The 26,861-nt window shown below is 37.9% G+C and overlaps 2 protein-coding genes across 3 annotated transcripts; both read right to left on the bottom strand.

The window, feature by feature from the left end:
- Positions 1-694: 694 nt before the first annotated feature.
- csrnp2 (cysteine-serine-rich nuclear protein 2) lies at positions 695-13,392 on the bottom strand. Of its 2 annotated transcripts, XM_079589012.1 has the most exons (5): positions 12,756-13,392; positions 7,195-7,364; positions 5,671-5,933; positions 5,265-5,561; positions 695-4,956 (listed from the first exon to the last, which is right to left on the bottom strand). In XM_079589012.1, exons 2-5 carry the CDS (start codon positions 7,349-7,351, stop codon positions 4,105-4,107), a joined length of 1,569 nt encoding a protein of 522 aa, XP_079445138.1. In that variant the 5' UTR covers positions 7,352-7,364; positions 12,756-13,392; the 3' UTR covers positions 695-4,104. The 2 variants fall into 2 exon arrangements, with proteins under 2 accessions (XP_079445138.1, XP_079445139.1); XM_079589013.1 differs by lacking the exon at positions 12,756-13,392 and having other exon boundaries at positions 3,878-4,956; positions 7,195-7,377.
- Positions 13,393-14,820: 1,428 nt separating this feature from the next.
- On the bottom strand, positions 14,821-26,532 carry tfcp2 (transcription factor CP2). The gene is made up of 17 exons (XM_079589014.1): positions 26,180-26,532; positions 25,609-25,824; positions 24,727-24,878; positions 24,088-24,164; positions 23,757-23,862; positions 23,474-23,580; positions 22,828-22,980; positions 22,591-22,701; positions 21,782-21,870; positions 21,034-21,082; positions 19,351-19,392; positions 18,981-19,074; positions 18,629-18,719; positions 18,208-18,314; positions 17,638-17,780; positions 16,231-16,282; positions 14,821-16,121 (listed from the first exon to the last, which is right to left on the bottom strand). The coding sequence occupies exons 2-17, from the start codon at positions 25,728-25,730 to the stop codon at positions 16,084-16,086; spliced, it is 1,533 nt and encodes a 510-aa protein (XP_079445140.1). The 5' UTR covers positions 25,731-25,824; positions 26,180-26,532; the 3' UTR covers positions 14,821-16,083.
- Positions 26,533-26,861: the final 329 nt, after the last annotated feature.

Below are 26,861 nucleotides of genomic sequence, written 5' to 3'. Positions count from 1 at the left end.
GGGACAAATTATATATAATTGGGACAGATTTTGCATTTGAGATGACAGGGAAAAGTAATTTCAACCGTATAGGCCTACTAGTGCATATAAAATAGGTCTGCAGTTGATCTGCAAATACATTTTCCATATCTTCTGTGGATTATTTTTGGTTCAGTAGCAAAGAACAAGAGCAAACTGTGAACAAGACAAAAAAATGTCATCCCCTCATGCAGCATAAGGTTTATGTCTGAGAAAGAGAGAAAAAACGGCAGGTTTTCCCATGGGTTTTCCTCCCTGGATGAAACATTTGCCTGGATCTTGCTTAGATTTTCTCCATTCATGGGACAGTGTCGCCCTCTAGTGGAACGGAATGCAAATTGAATTCACCAACAACATCTGAAGAAACAAGAAACTCGTCCCCTCAAATCATTGTCTCTCAAAATGTGTAAGTAGGACTTGACTCAGATTTGCGATCAAAATACTGTTTTCACTAATATTTTTAATTGAATTGCTTCAAAATTATTAAAAAATCGTAGCCTATAGCCTACCGTAGGCTACTGTGTGAAACACAAACACAATAACATGTCAGTTATTATCATTTTGTATTGATATTGCATTCGTAGAGACTGCAAGAGACCCCTAATAATTACTTAGATTTCACGCAACTCAATAAACTCTCACATTGAAGATGGACCACAGTTGTTTTCTTCATTTTAGATTTTATTTCACTCACATTTTCATATAAAACTTTGTATGTTTTGTCTCCTCTGTAGGCAACAGTTAGCGTAAGTCACTCTTACATTGTTGAATTCAAATCCATTCAGCCTTATTAATAAAGCACCTCTAACACACACACATACACACAATCATAATGTAAGTTAGTTTTCAGTTACTGTAGTGGTCTCTAATCTGAGTACTTAAAAAAGGAGGAAAACAAAAACAATATATCTGACCAAAAAAAGATGCTTAGCATTTTAGTTACAGGTACATTAGCATGTGCAACGTTCAAACCTCCTTTTAAAAGCCATTAGGTTTTAGACCACTGGACTGGCGGATGTTCATGTCAAAAACATGAACAAAATAGAAGACTGACTTCCATCTACCATGTTTTGGTCAATAGCAGGCCCTTAGGTCACCATTTTTAAGGATACGTCAGTTTCTAGTTCAGACACTACAGACAAAACTCATTTGAGTGCAGGAATGTGTGTTGGCAAACACAGAGAGCCAATACATTAAGATAATTCAGTAAACTTAGACGAAAAGACATGCTAACATACAACAAGGCAAAAACAAAGTAAGAAAAAACATTTTATAAACACAGCAACAATATAAAACAAAACAAAAATCCTTCTGGTTTGATTGGTCATTTGCAAAACTCATAATTATTGCAGGTTTAGGTTTGAATCAAGCTTAATGCTTGGAGCTTTACAATGCTAAGTCATATGAGGGAGCAACCATGCTAACAAATTCATTATTAGCCTCATATGCTCCATTTTAGCTAATGTATAATCACATAATGAAGCATCTCCTTTACCCATGACATGTAAGGGTGAGTAAATTAGAAGCATAGAGATAACAGCAACATTTGCATTTACAACCAACAACGTGTGGATTTTTAACATTTCTTTTTTCTCTCTCTACATATAGGCTAGTGTTAATATGAATGTGAGACAACTAAAATAAGAGCACCTTTTGAAATATGAAGAACCCATACTGCACTCACAAACATTGATTCATCGCACAAATCAGCAAAAATCTTTCAGGCACACATACATACAAACATACACGCACATACACACGGCAAAATGACCATTTTCTTGGGTTTCTTTAAATAATTTAGCAACATCACAGAACTCATTATACTATTTGAAGACACCATTTTTTCTTTTCATACAACCATTCAAATTATTTGTCTTTAACTATCATTAAACAGGAGTGAACTAAAACAACTATAACAAAAAGCATCTAGGAAAAATCTTCATCAACATTATTATTATTCTAAAACAAGAGGTATGTGGGAGGGATGGACACTAAAAATGCAAAAGGGAAGAACAGCAAGGGTAAAAAGGACGAGGAGGATGGTCTTCACAGGGTTAAAATGAGGGTTTGGACGTTTAAAATGATGTGCACTGTTGACAGGAAATTATAATCAGTCTAACGTGTAATGTTGCTTAAATACCAGGACTAAATACCATAAAACTGTGGCCTAGTGTGACAAACTAAGTAACATATGTAAGTCAACATTACAGTATAGACCTCAAAGTCTTCCTTGACTTGTCATACAGTACATAAAGGTTTGCATTTGATGTATAAGATGATCTTAGATTTTAAGTACTTGGTTTAAAGGTTGAACACATCATGTCATGAGTCATATTTCAGCACAAAAGAAAAAGCAAATAACATTTTAAAAATAGAAAGTAAAGCCAATTTTAAGACCATTAAGATTTTTTGGCGTTGTGTCATGACTCATCGTCAATTACGGTAATCACATTTGCACCCAAACTTCTCATTACTGTAAAGTAAAGAAATGAGATTACTATATTAAAGTATGAGATTCACCATTTGAGAGTAAAAAAATTTACAAAATAAAAATTAAATGTGGATGCACATCAGTAATGGAATTTGGAGGTAAAATGTGCTAAACTGTTGTGGAAAAGTCACAAAAAATCTTAATGGTTCTAAAAAAGGATTTATTTTAGTTATGTAAAATGTCTTGTTTTTATATATTATTTAGATTTTCGAGTAAAATGTGACCTGGACATGTTTTTATGATATTCACCCATACATAAAACTCAATATTTTTACTTTCTACCTGAAGTAAAATTACAGCTAGAATCTCTTCTGTAATCTTTAAAGGCTTCTTGATGTGCAATAAATGTGTACGATCTCATTCACTCCTGAAAAATGAAAAAAATGAAAAAATTGATTGTAGGTGACAGTACTCAAACATTAAACACATTGTCCTCGCCCTCACAATACAAAGCGGTGGTAAATAAATAAATGTCCACGAACTGGGACGATAGGCTACAGCTTCAAACGGTGTAAGGTCAAGACTACGATAAATCAGTAAAGAACTGCTGTGCAAATGGCTTGCACATTCATTTATCCTCCTGATCCCCGTCAGCAAGTTCAAACGAATCAAGTTTTCAACGTGCATACAGAGAACAAGCAGCTTTTTCACTCATCTTCATGCTAGCTCTTAGCAAAACACTTGTACAGTACATGAAAACCAAGTATTTCCAGGATTGTTGGGTCTATTCACAGGAAGGATGCTACAAACAGCAGCCTCATCAAAAATTAGCAACCCCTTCTCTTAGCATTAGCACTGCGTTAGCATTAGCCATATGCATATTACTAATGTTGCATTCACGCCCTGGCAGAATTACCATAATTACAGAATTCTGTGGATTAAAACCCATTGTTTTAATCAGGAACTTTGGGAACTTGTGTAATTCTGAGGTTGGAACCTCTGAATTTCATTAAAACTCCATTCCATTCCAAGTTAATGAAGAGATAGTATTTTTCTGTCATAAGCAACAAAGCTGCGCGTGGATACATTTTGTGGTTATGAGCATTGCTATAGAACTGAGTCAGAGTATATGAACAGCTCAGAGTTGTCATCTCATAACTGCGGTAATTCTGACGAAACGTGAACTTAGCGTTAGTATATACCCTCTGGTCAGTGCCAATTAGTTGTCGGGGTGTGCTATTGGAAACTATACAAACTAGAAGGCCATAAGAAGCCGCTGGATAATCCTGAAAATGCTTGCTCCTCGACATAAAGGCCACATTTCCCCACCAGTATCAGGTAATGAACCGATACCATATTGGAAAAAACAACACTTGTCAGATCAGGATCTCTGCTCTTCTTGAGTTTCTTTTTTTTCATTTTTTTCTTAAATAAATTATTTTCTTTTTAATTACTCATTTTTTACCACAGACAACCTACTTCAAACACAGTACATGCTTATCTCCAGCTAAAATGGATACAAACCCATGAAGGTAACTTGTTTCATTAACATTGAATAACATTATGCAGAATTGTAAGATATCGCACTGTGTGGAGTAGGCTCTCTTTGAATTTAATGACTAACTTGTGCAAAACATCTGCAGAGGTGATGGGCTCTACACTTCTGGAGGAAGTTGTACTGCCTTTTCATCCAGTGCCAGGCACGTCTCGAGGCATTCCCCGTCATTTGAGGCCTGTTCTGGACAAAGATGTTCTTCGCCACCATCCTCGAAAGGTGGAGGTACTTCGACAGACAAGCTCTTGGCCGAATCCTGCCCGCAGGTTTCTTGTTTTTGCCGAATGCTCTTCGTCTCTGGGTCATCACCTTCACTCACCGCCTCCTCTACTTTTGCTGGGAGCGTCTCAAAGGCGGCCGTCTCTACGTGGCCTACCTGATAGTAGAGGACAGAAGAAGGGTCTTTGAGCAGCCTCTGCTGGGTCTGTTCATCTGGATGGTTCTCTGTAATACACAGCAGGGTGGCACCTTCAGGAAAAGGCCCCTCTAGAAGGACTCCCTCAACACCTTCCATGCCCTCCATCCCAGCCTGGCTGGACAGGGCACCCTGCAGGAGGCAAAGGGTTGGGTCGGCGTTCTGCTCTTCCTCGACCTGCTGCTCCTCTTGTTCCAGTCTTCTTTCTCGTTCCTCTGCACTTTGTAGGTGAAGCACGGCCGTTTCGTTCTCACGCTCCAGGCTGTCGCACTGCTCCTCTTGCAGCTCCTGAACACTTTGGCTTTCCATATCCGAGTCCAAGGGAGAAAGAGACAGAGAGGGTGAGGAGACTAACTCTGTCTCTTGCCCACAGTCCTCTCCAGACCTAACACCCAATAGGATTCTCTTTTCCAGGTCAAGTTTCATGACAGTGTGGAGATAATGGGTACGCACACGAAGAGGGTTGAACTCAATGCGGCCGGCGGTGTTACCACAACCATCACGGGTGCAGCCACATGGGAACGACATCCGATCCACCTTTGGAACAAGGTACATGAGAAAGAGCATGATTTTTTTTTCTGATATTAATAAATGGTAGCCTTTTATTTGAATAGGCAAATCAGGGGTTTCCAATTCAATTCCAAGAGGGGCACCTTCCAGCAGAGTTTAGCTCCAGCCCCAATTAAACACACCTGAACGAGTTAATCCTAAAGCTCACTAGAAACTTTCAGGTAGGTGTACTGGAGCTAAATTCTGCAGTAGGGTGGCCCTCCAGGAATAGGAAGGGAAACCCTTGGACACTACTTCATAGTAAGAAGTACTTTCGAGACTACCAAGTGCCCTACCTGGCACTTAATTCCAGCCTGGCTGCAGCCGCAGTGCCGAGGGTCACAGTAGAAGCGGCAGTCACAACCACACTCCTCCCGGGACACACGTATGGCACGCAGATCAGCCTTTTCTCTGGCATCAATACGAGCAATACCTGAGGCCCTCAATAGTGCCCGGCGCCGCTTGGTAGGAAGAGGCTGCAGGAAGAAGCAATCGTCCACCTCCACGCTCTCAACGTCCAGATCCTCATCGGATATGTCGTCCAGGGTAAGCAACTCCGCTTCAGGACAATCTACTGTTCCATTCCGTGTCAGCTGGGAAAAGTCAGGTAAAAGAGTTCTTAAAATCAAAGCAAAATAGCTGCCCTACTGCAAAAGCAGACTCGTGTATGAGCAACAGGAGCTACAACCACACACAACTAACCTTTAACTTGCGAGCATTGAGCTTTTCTTGGCGTAAGTGTTGACGCAGCACATGCTTGTGGCTGCTCTCCTGTTCTCGTGCAAACTCGCCAAGGGTGTAATGTCGTATAGCGCAGTGATGGCGCGCCATGCCCAGGGAGCTGCCACCCTGACTGGGCACACTGGTGAAGCCCTGCCTTCTGGAGAAGTAGTAGACCGTCACCGCATCAAAGCGTACCTGCTTACGACCTAAAGACACTTTGTGTCTTCTGAGAATGGAGGGGGCTACAAAAACAAAATAAAGAGAAAGTGTAAACAATAATGTTACGATCTATATATAGCTTTGGTACTCAACCTACGCCTCCTTAAATGACAATATTGTGTTTAATACCAAAATGGTGTTCAACAAGTTTTCATCTCAAGGCTTGCTGCTTTAGGAACAATGTTATTTACCCAAGTAGGACTATAGAGGATATATGAGTCCAAAGGTGGCCTTAAAGGGTCAATTTTCCTTTGTCATTGTACTATAAAACTATCCTGTAAGTTTCAGAACTCAAAACTTGCTTGTTAGTCCAAAAACAGTTTTTATTGAAACCAAGCTGCCAAAATGACAGATTTTGTCGCATTATTACGTCATAGTCCAACAAAAGACCACCTCTGCAGAAGATCAACAACGCCTACTTATACATTATTGCCACCAACTGATTAGCGCATATCATGTAGCAACAAAACGATAGAGATGCCTCTGAGGATTACAAGACGTTTTGAAGTGCCAAGATGTCTTTGCATTACTCAGTTACATTAAGAAAGCGTGGATGAACTTGATTTTTAACAAAGTTCCAGATTGTGTAAGTAAGACAATGTTCATTTGTTCGCTTAATTTGACTTCAAATTTGTTTTTAAACTAGACTGTTTGTAGCAGACTTTTCAGAGGGACTAAAAATGAAAGATAATGCAGTGCCAACTATATTGGATTGGATAGGACGACAATGTCGCAACACACAAGTGTTTGTAACAATGTTTTTACCATGATATGATATGTACTACACTGTGGTGGCGCAGTCAAACTGTGAATAGTTGTGGTTTGCTGTCCTTTCCTTTGCTTCTGCATTTATGGGGTTCATGTGTTGGATTAGCGGATAAGGAAGAAAGCACGTAGGGAACGTTTACTTCCTAGTCTTGAATATGGCACACCTTTCTTAACTGAGTGTTTCAAAGAGAGGGCAAAAAACTGGATAGAAAATAGCATATTACTACTAAATTAGGATTTAAATCATTTAAAATGTATATATTTTTAAAAGCAATTCTTGACCTTTTTAAAAGTATATTTCTGAAAAGAATACCTGTGTTAAGCAAAGTAAATGCAAAAGCTTTTACATTTAAATGGTTCTGATTTGCAAATACTGCAATGGTGCAAATTGTGTCTGAAAGTAGCTCAGAGGCGAAGAACAAAACAAAACGCATGGAAATTGTTTGAGCTCTTTCATAACTTATAACCAGGATGTTGCTATAATGATGAAGTCATAAGACTAACTTGTGTTCTTACGTGTTAGAGAGCTGGAGGGAGCATTGAGACTGTCGCAGCTATCAGCGCTGTCACTGCTGGAGATGTCATCATCTGAATCTTTGGGTGTGGAACACGGCGAGCCGCTGTCCACCTCCTCAAATCTGCGCTTCAGGCCGCGAGATGACACTGTCTCCATGGAAACACTGCGTCTGGAGGCATTGCAGAAAGGTACAAGCTTTGTCAGACAGACTGACAGACTATTGCTAGCAAAATTCATGAACAACCATGACAAAAGAGTAGGATATGTATAAAAGCAAAAGCAGCATTTCTAACTTTTGAATGCACTTTTTCTCATATAAATTCTAAAATACTGGATGGATTACATGTATATTATACTTTTGTCATATCAAATTTATGTTTGAAATCTACACAGTCCTGTCAAGGATCAATTTTCTGTGAATCAATTTGGTGAATATCTTAAAAGCTAATATTGTAATATAAAAATATATAAATATTATAAATAATATATATAAACAGTTTTGAGTTTTTTCCCCGTAATTTTAATAACTGTTACATTTTTAAAGCAAAACTGTAATTCTTCAAAACGTTTACTGAATAAAATAAAAAATAAACTTATTAAAAGGTCACAAAAACTATGTGAAACTTGGCCAGTAACATATTAATCAACAGCTGCAATGCTGAATAAAAATACCTCATTCTGGAGGTCACAGCGACCAAATATAATACATAAAATTGCAAGGAAAGATAGATTTAAACAGAGGGTTTGGAGAGGCACTGCATCTTACAGTTAGATCATCTCCAATGGAAAACAACAGATTATCAGGTCATTTTAGACACATTTGGACTAGAAATATTTCTATAGATACCTGCAAGTTAGAGATTATTTTAACAAAAAAGTTAAAAGTAAAGTGACGTATATATAAGATTATAATTTTATATTTTCAAATGCATATTCATTAGAAGATAACAAAAAGCTGGTTTCAAGATTTGGGTCTATGGATGTATACAAGAACCATTCATCAAAAATATATTAAACAAAAATGGGAAAAAAACTGACTCTCAAATAACAGAGGAAAACTAAACAGATGTATGTGCGATACAGGCAAATCCTACAAACTCAAGATCTTGGAGGAGGGAAGAATTTAGTACGATTCTTAATAACTCCCAAACAAAGTGTAAACTCAATGGCTAATCATTTTCATATTTTTTGGGACTGCCCAAAATACATTTGGCACAATTTGGCAAAAAGCAGCAGCTGAAATTGACAAGATAATAGGAGAAGAGTTTGACTATTCATTCATTACATTATATCTACGGAAAATACCAGAAACTGTCATAAATAGACCAGGATAAATACTTATTAAAGTGTTAGTTCAGCCAAAAATGTAAATTATGTAATTAATTACTCACCCTTATGTCATTCCAAACCTGGTTGACTTTCGTTCATTTTCAGAACACAAATGAAGATATTTTTAATGAAATCTGAGAGCTTTCTGTCCCTCCATTGACAGAAACGCAACGACCACTTTCAAGCCGCAATTAAGGTAAAGATATCATTAAAGTAATCCATGTGACTCCAGTGGTTTAACCTCAATTTTATGAGTGCTTTGTTTGTGAAACATACTAATCTGCTACGCACGTTCACACTTCCATCCAAACTCCCTACAAAGATCTTCATTTGTGTTCCGAAGATGAATGAAAGTCTTCCGGGTTTGGAACGACATGAGGGTGAGTAAATATAGAAAGGAAATTTCCTTTTTGGGTGAACGAATCCTTTAAAGATATAGTTTTAGAAAACAGCAGGAAATGAAAATGGTTGCAGGTAGACCCTCCAACAAGGGACCAGGGCTTAGGAATTGTAAATTAAATATATTGTATGGAGAGAGACATTTATTTTAAGGCTTAATTTAGAAAGATATTAACCAGTATTGGGAAAAATAGGTTACATACATACACCATTGAGGAAAGTGTGATATTGTATATTTAGATGTTGGAAATGTACTGTGATTTGACATTATGATACCCATGATGACCTATTGTTCCCCGTTTTCAAGTAAAATACATTGCAACCAAAAAAGGCCACATACAACAATCTAGTAGTTTATGCAATATCACCTCTTTTGCTACCTAATCCTTGCCATTCTCCTTCTCCATCCAGTATGAAAGTCCTGCTTAAAAATCATGAAGCCAGCAAACATCACCATGGTAACTGGTTTAAAGCAATAGCCATGGAAAAACTGCATCCAAGTTTTGGGTCTTTTAGTCTTTTCACTTCCATTAAAACCGATGGAACCTTACAAACAACAAGCCTTTGCAAGCCGATAACAAAACCAGTTCAGTCAAACCAGTGAGGTCACACAAGGCTGAGTCGGGACGTTTGATCAGACCACCTCCTTAGCCCGAGGGAGCTGTGTAATACTGCTCCATGCCTGATTTTCTTCATGATTAAACACTATTTTTAAACAGTCGGTGGCTTTTTACTGGGTTAAATGAGAACAGTTTGGCGGTGGCTTTGAAGGAAGGTCGGCTTTTTCCATGTGAAGGGAGAAAAAAAAAAGATGACTTAAGAATTATGACTGACAATTAAACTCACAGCCTAATGGATTTAATCCCACACAGATTTGTGAAATCCATAAAAACTGGATTAGTTTTATTAATTCTGATTATGAAGGAAATAACATTAGCCTGACTCAGCTTCGGCATATGAATCCCTTATTCATTTTTATAATGTAATTTAATAATTAAGCCTTGAATTCACATACAAGATCAAGTACATGCCAACATCTGCCACCTTATCGCTGGTAAGACCTTGAAACATCAAAAACAGCTGCAACAAACAACAGGATTGAATATATGCTGCTTTATGCATCAGTGTTGGACACACAGTGCGCTGCTCATGAATGAACCGTATCCATAGAAACAAGAAATGCTAAACGAGTCCATTTTTTGCTCGTTTAGCATTTCTTGTGTCCTCCCTTTCATGCGTTCCTTTTATAATTAATGCTACCGTGGTGATGCCGTAAAATGCACAGAAAATCTGTGGTGATCTACAAGTAAGCTACTAGCAAATAAAGCAGTATGTCTGCCAATTATTGTGTATTCAATGAAGCATGCCAAGATTTCTCTACAGACTCAAAGCCAAACTTAGTCACACATCACTACTATTAGACACCATCGTGTACACTCAGTGTCTTAAAAGCATATGTTTTAACATATACATTGGGTAAAGAATTATAACCATATGCAGGCAGGCAGTGACAAAGGAAAGCTTTGCAATGGCACCAAACCTGCATAGAGGAGTCATTCACCATTTGCCTGATTCACAAATTGCTTGAGATGTTTAGGTAGATTATATGCATTTAAGCCCTAAATGAATAAGTGGTAAAGGAACAGCTGAGCAGGATGGTACAATGATGGTGCTAATAATCCAATAATCTTCGTTTGAAAAGCATTGATCTTGCAACCTGAGACTAACTATTGATTCTAGCCAACATCAGGTATTAAATCTAGTGAGATATGCAACAAACTTGAACAAATGGACACTAAAACCCAGGTTACGTCACTGTAAAACACAGTTTTAGATAGGGATGCACAATATATCGGCCACCATGTTATCGTTATAGGCCCGATAATACAATTTTACCGATATATCAAAGCGAGGAATGATGGATTTCCATCAGCTGAGACACTTCAGATGTGCACTGTTCGCCATGATTTTTTTAATTGCATGAAATATGATTGAAATCACTTCAAAAAAGGAAAGTACAGTTAAGTGCGACATGAACAGTACAAGTCTGTCATATAGGCTACATAAGATACTGAGAACATTATAATTGTTTGCTTGGGACATGGCTTTTAATGGTAAAACTTGTTTTTATAATCAGGCTCTCAAATTATATAAAAATTTGGGTTTAGATTTATCGGGCAATATATCGGTTATTGGCTTTCAAATATGAAGAATTATCGGTGTCGTTCAAAATGTTCATATCGGTGCATAGTTTTAGATGTAAAGGAGTAATTAGTTCTCAATTTGTGAGTTATGATCATTGGCAAGCGGAAAGAGGCTTTTAAAAGCACTCCGCTGTACCATGGAGAAAAATGGGAGCACTAGACATGGGCCTCATCCAGCAACTGTATGTAACCCATTGCACATCGAATAAGTGACAAACGGACATCATGCACAGGCAATGCATAGTTTGCATATCCCAGAGATGTCCGCAGGGAGATATGCGGTAATAATTTCTATACCATACATCCAGGGAAGCTCCTCCATCTCTGGAAAAATAGCAGAAAAGAAAATTCATCTCCAATAGCATTGGAGTATGATGCCAATAACTGAAGGAAAGGCAGGTTTAGGCTAGTTCTGAATGCAGCGCAGGTCGTTTAAAAGAGGGGATGTGACTGCAAAGCTGAAATATGTTTGCAGAGCTCCTAACACATATCCTGTGGCCTATTTGAGGTGGACAGAAAGCATGAATAATCACCTTTCAGTACCGACTACACACCAATCTGTTTGACTGGTCTGCACTAAAATAGCCCATCCTAGACGCATGACACATAAACGTCACGTCTTACAAACTCTGCAGGTGACATTGCAGTTTCTTAAAATGCAAACATTATTCCTATTCCGTGAATGCATCCATGCACCACTTCTATGCACACACAGCTGCTGGATTTTTAAAGAGGTCTACAGAGAAAGTTGAAGATTTATTATATGATTTTACACTACATTGTCCATGTTACTACAGTTCATTATTTTAGCTATAATGTGCAATTACAAAACATGTAAACTCCCAGCAATATGAACACTGTATTGTAAAATGTGACTGCATCAGGCTGTGGTGGTAGTATAGTATATCGTGTATATGTCAATTGTACTAGCACATAACCACATAGTTAGCATCCATTCCATGGAGAAACTATTTATTAGACATGTAGTGTGTATTACAATTAATTCTAGCTGCATCCTACTAGTTCTGCATGATGCATCTTAAGTTGACTAGCCAATAAGCAATTGTAACTAGTGTCAGATAAGAAATGTCACAAGTAAAAATTGGGATAGGTACTAGTAACATGTCAAACAAATAAGTAGCCTATTAGTAAATCTGGTACAGATAGGCTACTAGTAATTTAGAAAGAAGTATAAAATGAATAGGTAGGCTACCAGCAACAAATCTATTAGATCACTAGTCTGAGGTAAGTAGTTAACACCTGAACCACATTTTTTGAATGGAACACAATGGCAAAAATTGTTACCAGACCTATATTAATGCTAGTGGCAGATAAAGAGTTTGAAACAGTGCTAGTAAATAGTATCTATTAAGTGCTAGTAAAACAACTTGCCATAGGGTGACCCAATATGATTGGGATGACACATCACATAATTATCTGTCCCATGATTTTATTATTTTTTTACTGGAAAAGACAGACAGAATGTCTTATGACAGAGCAGAAAAATGGCATGCTGTGTTGCAACCGGTCCAATGATCAACCCATTTTCCTCGTTTTTCTTCGTAGGCTTGGCTGCAAGGGAAAAGACAGGCAAAAGTGAAACACAAAACCTCTCTCATAAGACTTACCTTGGGCAGTAATAGAGAGCCTTTAAACCGGCGAAGCTGTCGCTCGTTCCGTCCTTCCTTTATTTGGATGGTTCTCTTTTTTGGGGGGGATTTAGAGCCTATTTCAGCTTTAGACTTCCACAAGGTTACAAAATGACAGACAAAAGCGACTTCAGCCCATCGAAATGGCCAGACCAATGAGGAAATGGCAGTTTATTCACGAAAAATTAAGCATCGTAAACAATGGATATTAGTCTTGACATGGTCTATAAATGGGGGTCTGTGTATCAAGAAGCCTATGCGAGCATTTAACGTTGCAATCAAGCTCTGTAAAGATTAAAAACGGGGCAGACGAAGACAGACAAGAACCTCATTCACTACAATTTTAAAATTCCGGCGTAGATGCATCCAATACATGCAGATAAAATCTCTAGGTGATCCTTTAAAATGCCTGCATTCAAAAAGACCAAATAGAGCCGAGCTTCGTTTTTTTTCTCCTCCGGATAGGTGGTTGTGTTCTGCGCTATGTTTAGACAAATCGCAACGTTATAGTTCCACTTCGAAGGAAAGAAAAAACAAAAAATGATGTGTAGTATCTGTCGGCCCGAGGACCCTATGGGCCTCTCTTCTGCCCCGGTTTGTTACAATGTAACAATAGAGTAAGGAATGCCGCACGGGACCCATATATACTTATTGTGACGTCAACGACGTGCCGGTGTAGAGGCTGTCGGGAAACGTAGTTCTAAAGAGTCTATTGTTAGCTTTGGAAGGTCCGTTGTCTTCCTCGACAAGAAAACGGATATTGTTTCTCTGGGCGGTTTTATTTGGACACAGGGCGTGTAAAACAATAAAGGGATATTTTGTCTCAAACAGACGTCTCGTCTGTGACAGTTACGCTAGTCCAGCGTGTAGTTTCTATTTGTAGTCCTCGCTTCGCTCTCTTTTTTTTTTTTTGACAGCTCGGTTTCCATGGAAACTAAGTGGGGTCGTTCTCAACTAGTCAAGCACTATTAGCAAGAGACTGATACTGAAAAATGTATGAAAAATATAGGTGGGTGAATCTCAGTCTGTTTAGAACAGGCCGGGTTCATATTTCAGCAACAAACAAGAAAGCAAGAAAATTATTTAGCTAAAGAAAATCACTGGTTTTAATATTTTGAGGGATATTTTGACAATAAAGCATTTAAATCGTAATTATTTGTACAACACAGTAATATTTGTTGCTCTGCATTTATGCAGATTTACATAATAGCCTACTGTATTCTATTTTTGTTTTGTCTTTTTTACTGTCAAAAAAAAATCATGAAATTTTCTTTATGAAATACAGAAAAGAAATTATAATATGTTTCTATTGATTTTGTAGTGAAATGTTCCAATATATATTTTTGTGAAATTCGCCCAGGGCTGCGTTCCAGTCCAAAATTGTCATGCCCTTCACTCGCCAACTTCCCTCCGCCTCGTTCACTCGGGTGTACGGCATTGCTTACGTTGCACGAGTGCCACTACTGGCGGAAACTGCTATGGGCTGAACTGGAACGTCCTAAGCCCTTGATCACTTGGAATCGGCTATGGAGTTGATTTATAAAATTTTTTTAATTCCCTTTAAGAATTTGCTTAATGCAGCATCCAGTCTGTTTGGGTTGTTTTAAATACAAAAAATTATAATTCATATATCATAGAGTTATTTGTGTTGGTGGTGGTGATTAGACGAAGTCTGCGGTGACGTCACAATCGTACTGCATTGTGGGACATATAGGTGCCTGAAGTGTACATATGAAGTACTCGCTCCCTCTGTCAAAATCGAGGGAACGAGGGTCTGTCCATACAAACTTCCCTCGTCCACTTCAAGAAATGGAACGCACTTCAAAATGGCGGCAGGGATTCCCCGACGGGGAAGTGCTTAGGGAAGTTCACAAGTGCATGTCTAAACATGGAATGGAACGCAGCCCAGGTAACCAATGTCTTTTGAAGCCATTCTCATCTTATAAATGCCCATAAATTGCTAGCAGTGGTTTTAGCCATGGAGTCTCTATTCTGTTAAGCATTGTGTGAGAAAAAGTTAATGGAGGATACAAAACCAAACCGCTTGATTCAAGGTCATTTTAATCATTGCAATGACATGGTAAAGGGTCACAGACAATACCTCGCATCTTTACCATCTTGGTCTGGCTTGCGTCTAGCACTAACCATGGCTACTTTTTCTCATGCAGTGCAATATTTCTCCCCTTTACCCCACCTGCAAGATTAGTAAATCAGTGGTCATATCCAAAAGGAAACAAAAAGAAAGTAAAACATGATCTCTCTTTTTATACCGTAAAATAATTCTCTGGCAAGTCGGAAATTTGTAAAAAGTTTTCTAGTATACATAACAAGGATGAAAACAACTAAAGTGGAGAGGGGTGGTAAGCACAATGTTAAAAAAATAAAATAAGACGCACATATTTAATGCCCACTGCTGCCGTTCATCTCCTGTCTGTAAAATAACGTGCATTTGCAGCATCAACTGAAGAATCATCAGGGATCAAAGCTACAAAACCTAATATCATGCCCAACAGTCATAAAGAGTCACCTGAACAAGCCTTAAAACAATTATAATCAACATTTAACTTGAGGAACATCAGTGATTTGTGCAGCACTGCTTCAGTCAATTAAAGGTATCGATCGAATTTCATTCTGCGATCATGTGAACATCTGTGATCGTGTCAAGATCATACGCTTAACCATTTTTCCACAGGTGACTGTACTGACGACAACGTTCATCATGAATGGATGCAATTTCATAAGCATCCATGGAATCTGTCTTCGCCTATGACATAACGTTCCACTTTTTACAGTGTTGTTTATAAAGCGTGTATTCATTGAGACGTGGACTGCACTTCACATGGGAGTTCTAGCATATGCAGCTAAAATACTCAGAATGATATCCAGGCAGTCAACACCAAATAACACTGTATTTAACGGCAGCCAATTCTCTGTTTGAGCCGGTACGGCCTTAGTACATAATTACATTAGACAAAACTTATTTTTTTACTGCCTTTAAAAAAAGCAACAAAACAAACTGATGCAAAGACAGGTAATAAAATAGAAATTCTATGATATGTTCTTTGCGAAATTTCATTTTTTGTAAATGGGAAGAGGTTGAAAAAGGCAGCACGCACTCCATAGACAACAACATTGAGGGTTTCAAATGGGTCTGGTGCCTTTTTTCCTTTTTCCCATGATCGTCTCCATTACTATTCCAAGCAAAGCGATCTTCAGTAAGGTCCAGGAAGTGTGCAGGGAATGGGCTGTGGGCTGAATCTTAAGAAAAACATAAGGGGACTGTTCACTCCCCCTTTATCCTTTGTTTTCACTTCAAAATGATGTGATAGCCATCGTTTGTTTCAGCTGAAAATTCAATTGAAAGAGTGACAGTTATAAAACAGAGGTTACCTGGAAACAAAGATATGTTGGTTAAAACTCCTCAGAACTTAACAAGAAACTGGCTTGCTCATACCTTTCATTGTGTCCAGGACAAAACACATCTCATCTTGAAAGTTCTGAATCATCTGTTTGAAGGAGAACATAAAGACGTAAGTCAGAAAAAGAGAGAATAAGAGATCTTGTGTAATTAAAGTAGCGACAGATCTTCTCTTCCATTTTGTGGCGTACATCTGAATGTAGCGGATTATCAGAAAAGAAAGAATGTTGATTCTATGCAGCGGTTTTGAGTTGTGGGCGTGGCACTCAAGAATGAATGTGAGCTTGCAGGAGGGGTGGGGTTTGAGAGAGAGAAGTCTGTCGTTTTCACTTCCAAATGAAAACATTTTGATTAAACATTATGACCTAAAAAACACGGATGGATGAATGTTCATGACGAGATCTATAACCTGCCTTTACAAAATAGTGAATTTTCATTTTGTGCCAATTTTAAACTCTTCAAAACAGACCTCATTTACTTTAAAACACGCTCCTGGTCTTATTGTGCATGTTACAACAATATTGAACCGGTTTTCATTTTTAACCCACCATGCCTTCTTATTTTCCAACCCCATCATCCAAACTTCAGGCTCAATTCTGGTATGGAACATCCACTTTTTAAATTAATAATACAATTTAAATCAAGTACTGGCTCCTTTTTCTTGTTCAATTCTGAATATAATTTGGAAATATGTCACATTACAGCAGTAAAGTGGGTTGCAGTAAAGGCCATTTTCATACTGGAGCTTTTGGCACAAACCTTAGTGTGTTTGGTCAGCATGAATATTTTGCAAACTTGGGTGCACACGGTACATGAGCACTCCAGTGTGGCGCACATTTGGTATGAAAGCAATCTGCTCTTATTTGTGGAAATTAACTGCTATCGATGATGGATTGATGACGACTGATGCACTGCAAGCGCAGCAGCAGATTCGCAAGCTCTGCAGAAATGGCCTTTGGCGAGCAGCTCTTGCAATGCATCTTTGGACCAAACAATCGAAACAAAGCGTGAAAACAGCTTTAAGCTTGCCCTCTATTAAGTAGCACTAGGGTTAATGTCAACTGAAAAGTGATCTATGTGCTTCTAAAGTGAAGGGAATGTTTCTATATTGAGCGCAGGTTGGTGGAAGGAAAACTAAACAAATGAAGACCTCTGATGCAAAAGCCTATAAAAGCCAGCCCAGCTCTGTCAAAAATTCGATAATAATATTGAGTGAATGCTCTCCGCACATAGTATACGTTCATCAAATACTTTCACTTCAAACTCATTAAATCCGAGCCTCAGCCCATTCAAAAATTCAGGTACTTGGGCAGAAACCTATACATAGGAGCCTGATAAAAGTGTTAATATTAAACAAAAACTTTAGACGGACTTAGAGGCTTTTGCATCTGAAGTCTTCAGATATAAGTGAAGAAAAAGCAAGCCTGTAGAGGCCCTTATTACCTCATCACTGACTAACACATGGATACCAGTGGGTCCCTGCTTGAAGATCTGACTGATCTGGCGTGGAGAGATGCTGAAGAGCTGAGCCAACTTCTCTGTCAGTTCCACAGCTGTTAACTCCTCCAGATAGATAGCGTGATACACTAAGATGGGGGTAAAGAAACATGAGACCCTAATCAACAAATCGCTGCATAGAAAAGAAAAGAAAAGAAAAGCAAACACATTCAAATAAGATAGGATTCAAGCCATCAAAAATCTGGAAAATTTAAAAACACCTGACAACATGAAATCAATACTGACCCTATATATTTCCTCTGGTTATTTGACCTAATTTACTATGTCCCAGGTCATATTGGTGTACATTGTACATTAGTGTACATTATTCTAAAGAAAAAAAGCGGTCTTGCCTCTAAAAAGCTTTCGATTTTGCTGACAGACCATGCAGGTAAGGAAAAAAATATTACCTAATTCCACAGCCTAACCTTTCACTCCAACAATAACTTGATATAATGTAATTACATTTCGTTTCATCTTCTTTTTTTTTTTCCATCTAGTTGATGTCAAACTCACCGAAAAAAGTGTTACTAGTCCCGTCTCCATTTTCATGTTTCTGGTGCTGTTCACGACCCTGTTGGGACTCCTGGCACACATAGATGGTGAGTCGTGGCCGGACTACCCTGTACAAGAACATATACATACACGGATAATATATAATTGTTGGTTTATAATATGTATACAACGGCTTTGAACACGGCTCAACCAATCAGAATCAAGGGCCAGAACTATCCATTTTATACAATTTTTTAGTTTGTGTGTGTTCACATAGCAAGTGCCAAAATCTTTACCAAGTTTCATACCATTCCGAATAAGTAAAAAAAAAATGTTTTAGTCAAAAATGACCAAAGAGCTTCAACAGGGTTAAATAAATGCAGCCTTGTTGACCAAAAGAGTGTAGTGTACATATAGATGTACACAGATAACAGACACTTACCGCCCTTTGAGTGCGTTAAATAGTCGAATGCCATCAGCAGGTCCACAGATCTGGATGACATCCTCTCTGGTCAGTTTTAGCATATCGGCACCTGAGGGATGTCAAAGGACAGTTGACACATTCACACTAGGACTTTTTCATACTATACTAAAGGTAATATGGAATTAAAGAGGCATATTACATCTTTCTGAACACATTATGATGAGAGAATGAGATTGGAGAGCACGTGTTATCTGAATGAGAGTGATGTAAAGACCGGTGTGGCACTGTATGGTTGCTGAGTGAGCAAAGCCTGATGTGAGAGCTGTATGGAATGTGATGCACACTTATGTAAGCCCGATCGTCCCTTTACCCGAGAAGTTTGAGAAGAGACGGCAGAATGGCGAAAAACGGTTTCTATGGAGCCACTGCTGTGCTTCCTGTGGCGTTGCCGTGGGCAACAGATTCTGTTTGTTCGGGGGCAAAGAGAAAGGACAAAATAGGCCTTAGCAGACTGACCATAATCTGATCATAATTTGTCTGTTTTTCCATTGAACAATCCCTCCACTGAAGTCAGACACACCCCCTTAAACTGTCTGGCCTTAGTTGACCCCTCTTCAAATGTTCTTCTATACGAGTTCATCAACAGATTTATTAAGTTAAAATATTTTGTACACAACCAAGTTTTCCCTTTGGCAAATAAACATTTCAACATAATCATATTAGCAAATAAATTCATGTACCTGGTTGGTTTCACTGTCTCTTGTAAGTAGGTGGCACGACAACTGTAAGGCAGAACGGTCTCTCAGTTTTAAAATCTCAGATTTGTCTGGAGTGTTATGATCATTGTTAGCTTGTTATGAGGAAGTATATGGTGACTAACGGGGCTTATATGTTACGAACGATAAAAAAGAAAGAAAAAAAATGGGCTAAAACCTCACATAACATCAGACTATAAACGAATGCAAAAATTATGTAATGTTGAGTCATTTTAAAAGTCTATTAGTTACAACAAACAATCAAATCAAACCAATGAATTATTGATTGTACAGATCAACCTGTACAAGTACTTTTACATCCGATTTGGTGCCTATATATATATATATATATACATACTACTGTTCAAACATTTGGGGTCGGCAAGATTTTTCTCTTATGCTCACCAAGAATGCATTTATTTAATCAAAAATACAGTAGAAGTTATAATAATAATTTATATTTTAAAATAATTTATTCCTGTGATGAAAAGCTGAATTTTCAGCATCATTACTCTAGTCTTCAGTGTCACATGATCGTTCAGAAATCATTCTAATATGATGATTTGCTGCTCAAGAAACATTTCTTAATTATGATCAATGTTGAAAACACTTGTGCAGCTTAAATATTTTGTGGAAACCATAATATTTATTTGATGAAAAGAAAGTAAAAAAAAAAAAATCCTTTGTAACATTATAAATGTATTTGCCAGCTCTTTTGATCAATGTAATGCATCCTTGCTGAATACATTTTTTTTTTTTTTTATCTTACCCAAACCAAACAGCAGTGTATATATTATTTATAAAGAAAGAAAGAAAAAAAATATATATATAGGGTCTGGGCAATATGACATATATACTGTGCAACGGTTAAATAATGTCATGTCATGGTTTATCTGTGGCAAGCTTATTCCCCACAACTAAAGAATCAAAATAAAATGGAAAAGTAATTTGCATTAGTATTTAATCTACTGGATTAAAAAGTATTGTACTTGTATGCATGTATGTATATTTATATATATAAAGTATATTTAGAAACACATACAAAATATGTATATTTTTTTATCAAATTTCCAGCAGAAAAACTAGATGTAATATTTTGGTCATGCTGCCCACCCCTATGCTGTATAAGCTAAGCTACAAAGGCCAATACATCCTATGAAATGTGCTAATGAACATGCAAAAGCAACAACAACAAAAGCATTTTACAGGACTGATAATAGCAGCTGCAACAATATGAATGCAAACAAAGGGGTTTTGATGCACTATTGCAGCACTACTGACATTATTAAATGTACATGGAAGCATGGAGCATGCCACACACAGACACAAACACACACACACACACAAATGACCATTCCATTCCCAATACAGCTCAACTACTTGACTATTAAAGATAGTATGATCAGTTATGAATTAATGCTTGTTCAATCATAATATATCATTCAAATGAGAGCATGTAGTATGCAGAAATGTTGTAAGAGAAGAAACACACAAGAGAACACTGGGATGAATCAAAGACTGTGCTACGCAGTTTGCCTATCATATCTCAATGAACATATATGGACAGAATGTCACTAGGAACGTTTAATGAATGTTACATTATGTCATTGAGAGCAGTGGATCTCACATATGAGAGAAGACGGGTGAAGAGAACAAATACACACTCACATCTGCTAACTGTACGACAGGCTCTGGCTGGTGACTGGGTGAACCATTTCTGCAAGACAAAACCATAAGCCATTAGATGGCCACACATGAAAGTAAATCAATGCATGTTATTCCAAGGAAGACATATTTCTCCTTAGCCTTTTAACAATTTATAATAAATTGTTTTGTTTTTTTATTCAGTATCCTTTTTTGCTCAGTTGTGTGCTATATAGAGAGCCTAAGTCCCTCCCCTACCGGTGGACCACCATGGGACCTTATTTTGGAAAAATATTGTATGGTAGTCAATGGCGAGAGACAACAAATATTTTGATCTCGCTTGAATTGTGCCCTGAATTACACATATTTTTGTATTATTTTTTACCAGACTGCACACATACGAGCAACGGTGACGTACATAGTGCGAGACGAGAGATGTAGTTCATTGTGCGATATTCACATGAAACGAAATGTTACTCTTCTGTTTTATGACAAACTGCAACTTTCATAATTATCTTTTAAATTGACAAACATCATATGTGAAATTCAGAGCACAGTTCAGACGGAATAAAAAGATAAGTTGTCTCTCGCCATTGACTACCATACTTTTTCCGAAATAAGGTCCCATGAGCCGGAAGCGGAGGGGAGGGACTTAGGCTCTCTATTACTGAAGTAAAATGGTTTATTAGCAATGCATTTTCTATGCAAGTGTTGTCTAAATTGACTAAGGAATATTTATAAAGCTCAGAAAATGACAATCAATGTTTCCTACCCTTCATTCACAGAAAAGCTGTTGTGGGAGCTATTGAAACCTGGTGATGGGGAGTTGTTGACATATGTAGCCTCAGGCCATGGAGAGCACTGGATATACACACAAAAAAACAATATCATGAAAATATTGAACAAGAAAGGGATTAAATGTAAAATGAACAGATTAATAACTTTATCTTATTAGATAATAACATGTGGACATTCTTTCTTTGGAGACATTTGCAGTTGGAAAAAGGTAATGAATTTCAATAAGTTATTGCAATTCTCAGCACATCACAAAATGTTAAGAAACTGCAATAATATTGTATTGTGGGGGGTCTTTGGTGATTCCCACCCCCCTTCAGAACTGCCTTAAAGGAGAACTCCGGTCAATTTTAACATTGAGCTAATTTTTTTGTAAATTTGGAGTGCTGTCAATACAGAGAACAACGACAAAAATCGGTGTTGCCTACACTGTGTTATCCTCTTTTTAAAATTTGCACCCTGTTGACTTCAGTGGGGCAAGTTTTAAACCTGCTTTTAGCCTCTTAACATCCTTGATGTGTCATACAAGTGCCCAGCCATGTTAGATGATTCCTTCAGAGTGAACACGAGTGAATCTGACTGCAGTAGATGTGAAAGATATGAATAAAAATGATGTTATTTCAGCCAGCAGCGCAAATACCTGTATTTACATCCTGTTTTCGGTCGAAGTCCATTCCAAAGTAGTCGATTTTCAAGTTCACGCGCATAGGTTTAGTTACCTATGATCACGTGCGTGAACTCGACAATCGACTGAAAACCCATGCTTTCAAGGCAGCAGATACACACCTCAGTGAGAATTGTGGTTTCATATGAAGGCTGGTATTTCTCCTTTTCCTGCGGTGCTCGTTTCTCCATTTTTTCTCGGTCTGTTTTCTGCTTTCTGTCAGCACCTTTGGGCTAAACACAAAAAGTACCAAGTATTGGCATAGATTTTTTTCTGTAGTTTCGGTAGTAAGATTACACAAAAATTATGCTGCACTGGTGTCACATTGTAAATGTTTATCAGCGCATGCCTCAGCCCACCTTAAAAACTTTGATTTGGCAGCTGGCGGAGTGCTGGTGCTCAGTGTACTCCACGGCCTCGTTCTCCTTGAAAGTGTCGATTTGAACACGGAACGGCACTCCCTTCTCTCCTCCATGCTTACGCATGGTGAACTCTGTGCTGATACAATGGACCTAAACAAGCAGGAAAATAATGAGTAACAGTGAATAATATTTAAAAAACATATTTGAAAAATGTCAAAAAAGAAAAAAATTGTCCACAGCATAAAATTAAAGTCAATGGGATGCAGTGTTGCTTTGGACCATACAAAATTCCATTGTATGGGTAAAAACTGCTGAAAAGTTCCTCAAAATATCTACTTTTGTGTTCCACAGAAAGAAAAAGTCATGCAGGTTTGGAATGTCATGAGGGTGAGTAAATGATGACTAGAATTTTATTTTTGTGAAAGTGAACAATCCCTTTAAGATGGTTCAAGTCCATCCTAATAAGGAAGTCTAAGTTAAATTGGCATAGACAAAATACATAGATTGTGAATGGATGGCTAAATAAAAAATTTAAAAAAGCACAATAAAGACACAGATCAAACCTCATCTTTGGATTTTTAAGGCTCCACTGACAGTGTCTGGGAGAGTTGTTCTTGAGGTCAGCAAAAGCAGTCTATGATACCTGAATAAACACAGAGGTCCTTTTCGAGGGGTCCCAGAGGAACTCCACAGTGTTGAGCTGTGTAGGGTTTGCCCTGGGATCGACCACCCCTACCGACATTGGGATATCTGTGGATTTCAGTGCAGGCATGTTATTAATGTATAATACATTCCTACATTGATATATTGGTAGTTAATTTATATTTGAGTGACAATTACTCACAATCTGTTTATTATTATCTTACTGGGAAGTGGTTATAATCTGATCTTTCACTTTCAGTGAAGTAATCGGTTACAGTATTTACCTAAATCAAGGATTCTGTCTCCCGGTCTATTCCAGCGCCAGCCCTCTAGCTGCTGGTGTTCAGTGTACTGAAGCCGGCGGTCGTGAAACACGACGCGGATAATACTCTGCAGGGAGTAACCACAAGAAAAATAACATTTGAGATCAACCACAGATTGTCACAAGAAACACATATGATTCATCAGGCCCTCTTCTGATATAATAGTGAGATTAACCTGAACACTTAAAGGATTTTAAACAGCTAATGAGATCCAGCTTTGATGCGAGTATAATCGTGTATGTGGGAAGCATGAATTATGGGGGATGAGAAAGAACAGACAGCGAATCCTCACCTTTACCATTTTCCCATTGATCTCAGGAAGCTCTCCCATTTTCCGATTGTCCAGCATTCGAATCTCATAAGACTGTCCTGCAGCCGGTGGGAAAAAGTTTATAGCAATACCAGTCAAACCAGTTTACATCTCTTGTTACTCTGCTTTTTATGCTTCCCTCTGTACAATAAAGAGTTGAATAGTTTATGGAAACATTGGATCATAATTTAAGGTTGGAAGCTCTTACATATCATGCGTGAAAGAAATAACAAATAAATTATTTGACTTAAACAGAACAGTTTTTGTCATATGATGAAAGTGACTTGGGGTGGATGATGTGTTGTCAAAGAATAATAAATACTGTAACAAATGTATTGATCACTGTTAGTTAATGCTTTAACTAACATTAACTAATTGACTGTACTGTAAAGTGTTACCAAAAAAAAAATCTTAGTGACCCGAAATTTTTCTACAGTAATGTGTTTTCCAAGTCTCCAGAGGAACTAGCTATTTAATCTTTTAATTTAAAAAAAAAAAACTATTAAGAATTGTATAAGTTCTGTATATTAACAGATTTATATTGACAACGTAAAGCTATTTCAAACATATCAGAATTGAAGGAAAGTTCAGACATTCTTCAGCCAGTGATGCTGAACAGACCTTGATTGAGGTAGGTGAGTGTCTCGTCGTGTAGCTTGACAGCAGGAGAGGTGGCGGCACACAGAACGTACTGGAAGGGAAGGATCTTATTGTCGCTTTCTGGAGGTAAATTTGACTCTTCCTGCTTAAAGATGGGGAGAGCTAGCACATCACTAGAAAACAGCAAGAGAAAGGGGAAAAATTGACAAATTTATTGGATTTGGACATTTCAGACAAGCCCAAGAAGCACATTTGCCACATGCCATTCAAACATCTAAGAGCAAATCATCACAGATGGCAGAGCAGGACTGGAACATGTGGTTTATAGCAGACAGGTATTTCGTAACCTGGAGACCAGATCATGAGGCTAGACAGTGAATCTTTCTACCTCTCAACAGGGCAATCCATTTTACTTTAACCATTTAAATCAAAGAAGAAAATTATACTTTTATTTTACATGTGATTTGTCAGTTTGTCTCTCCATGGTTAACAAAAAAAACACTTGAAACCCCAAATGTGGGATACAACACCTCATCAAAGCATACACACGATAACCTCATCCTCGCCACAAATAGACCTGTAGTTTTCTAAATGGTTCATTTTCTGCACATCAGTCATGGAAGAGAACAAAATATATTTATAGACCTTTATAGAAGGTCAGACGCATTTAACATTACATTTTAAACTGCCCGGAGTGACATGTGAACAGCAGAAATGGTTGGAATAGACATAGTAGGCAAGTCAAACTGATAAAAAAAAACACTCCTGAATAAGATAAAAACACATATCAGCTGATTATACCGTATTTTAGAGCTTCAAATTAACAAAAATGACATTTATCAAACCATACAGGTCTCAGGAGGAGAAACCAAAAACAATCTAAGCATCCCTAAACCAACTCACCTCATGCTGTATGCACCAGCTCCAAGTTCTTGCCCGATCCCTGACAGACTGGCATCAAAGTCCTGGACCAGACCAGACTCAATCACCTCATCGGCCAGAGGTAGTTTTAGAGCCCAAGCCATGACTTTAGACTTCCAATTCAAGTGAACTAAGGAACAAATGAATCACAGTCCTGACAGTCTCCCTTTGGGTTTAGGGATGATCTCAGACGCCTGTCTAAAGAAACAGAGAGGGGGGGGAAATGGATTACGTGGGTCATATATAAAAATAAAAATAAATCATTCTTAACTGGAAAATAAGTTGTTTTCAAGTTCAAGAAAAATCTTTGAAGTATTCTTTTGTATTACTAGATAAAATATTAGATCAGAACTTGGACAGAACATTGCAGCACAAATCCCCCAAATGACTAAATTCAGAAGTAACGTTACAAACCCTACACATGACGAACACATTTATTAACGTTACATTAAACAAGTCAGTTGGCGGGAAGAACTTATAGTAGGCTATAAAGATATCGTAAAAAATGTAATATTTGCTTTATCCTATATGGCATTGTAAGCGTGTAAATTACCTCTGACAGCAGTCAGATAAAGAATGTAGTAAAGCTCATCGTTTCACGCCATTTTCCCACCCATCGTCCTTCTTTTGGCAAGACAACTTCGTTTTGCTCGAAAGAAGACAGATTAATTTCCTTCACCAGTCGCTCTAAAAAGTGACGACGCTGCGAACAATTCGAAGATAATTTATCAGGTTGGGTTTTGTTTGAATAGATGTCTTATGTATAATATAACATGTTTGTTTATCTCTTCTACTCTGTAGAAATTGCCGTAATATCCGCAGTACTCTCCCACAGCACTAACGGCTGGAACAGCGAACGGCTCAGGAGCATTAGCGGCCTCTATCCCACTGGAGGCGCATTGCAACATAGAATACTCTGCTGGATATAAAAGATATATGGCTGGCCATTCTACGCGTGTTTTTCTAAGCGACATTTATAATGAAGGAATATAGCCCAAACATGAAACTAGTAATATTTAAAAAGTAAGTAATACAAACCACAGGAACCCTGTGGACTTTTACCCCACAAAATATCACTTTGCTAGTTGATAGACTTATTCATAGCAGCGCCATATTTGATTTGACATAGGCTACTGACCTATGGTTACTGACCAAACAATGCAAAATATCTTTCCAAGAAATTTCAGTAGAGAAAAAACTCCAGACAACATGAGCTGTGGGAAATAATAAGTGAT

The sequence above is a fragment of the Phoxinus phoxinus genome, assembly GCF_949152265.1.
Source record: "Phoxinus phoxinus genome assembly, chromosome: 18".
Classification (NCBI taxonomy): domain Eukaryota; kingdom Metazoa; phylum Chordata; class Actinopteri; order Cypriniformes; family Leuciscidae; genus Phoxinus; species Phoxinus phoxinus.
The sequence above is the reverse complement of the archived record's forward strand: the minus strand, read 5'-3'. Positions and strand labels throughout refer to the sequence as shown.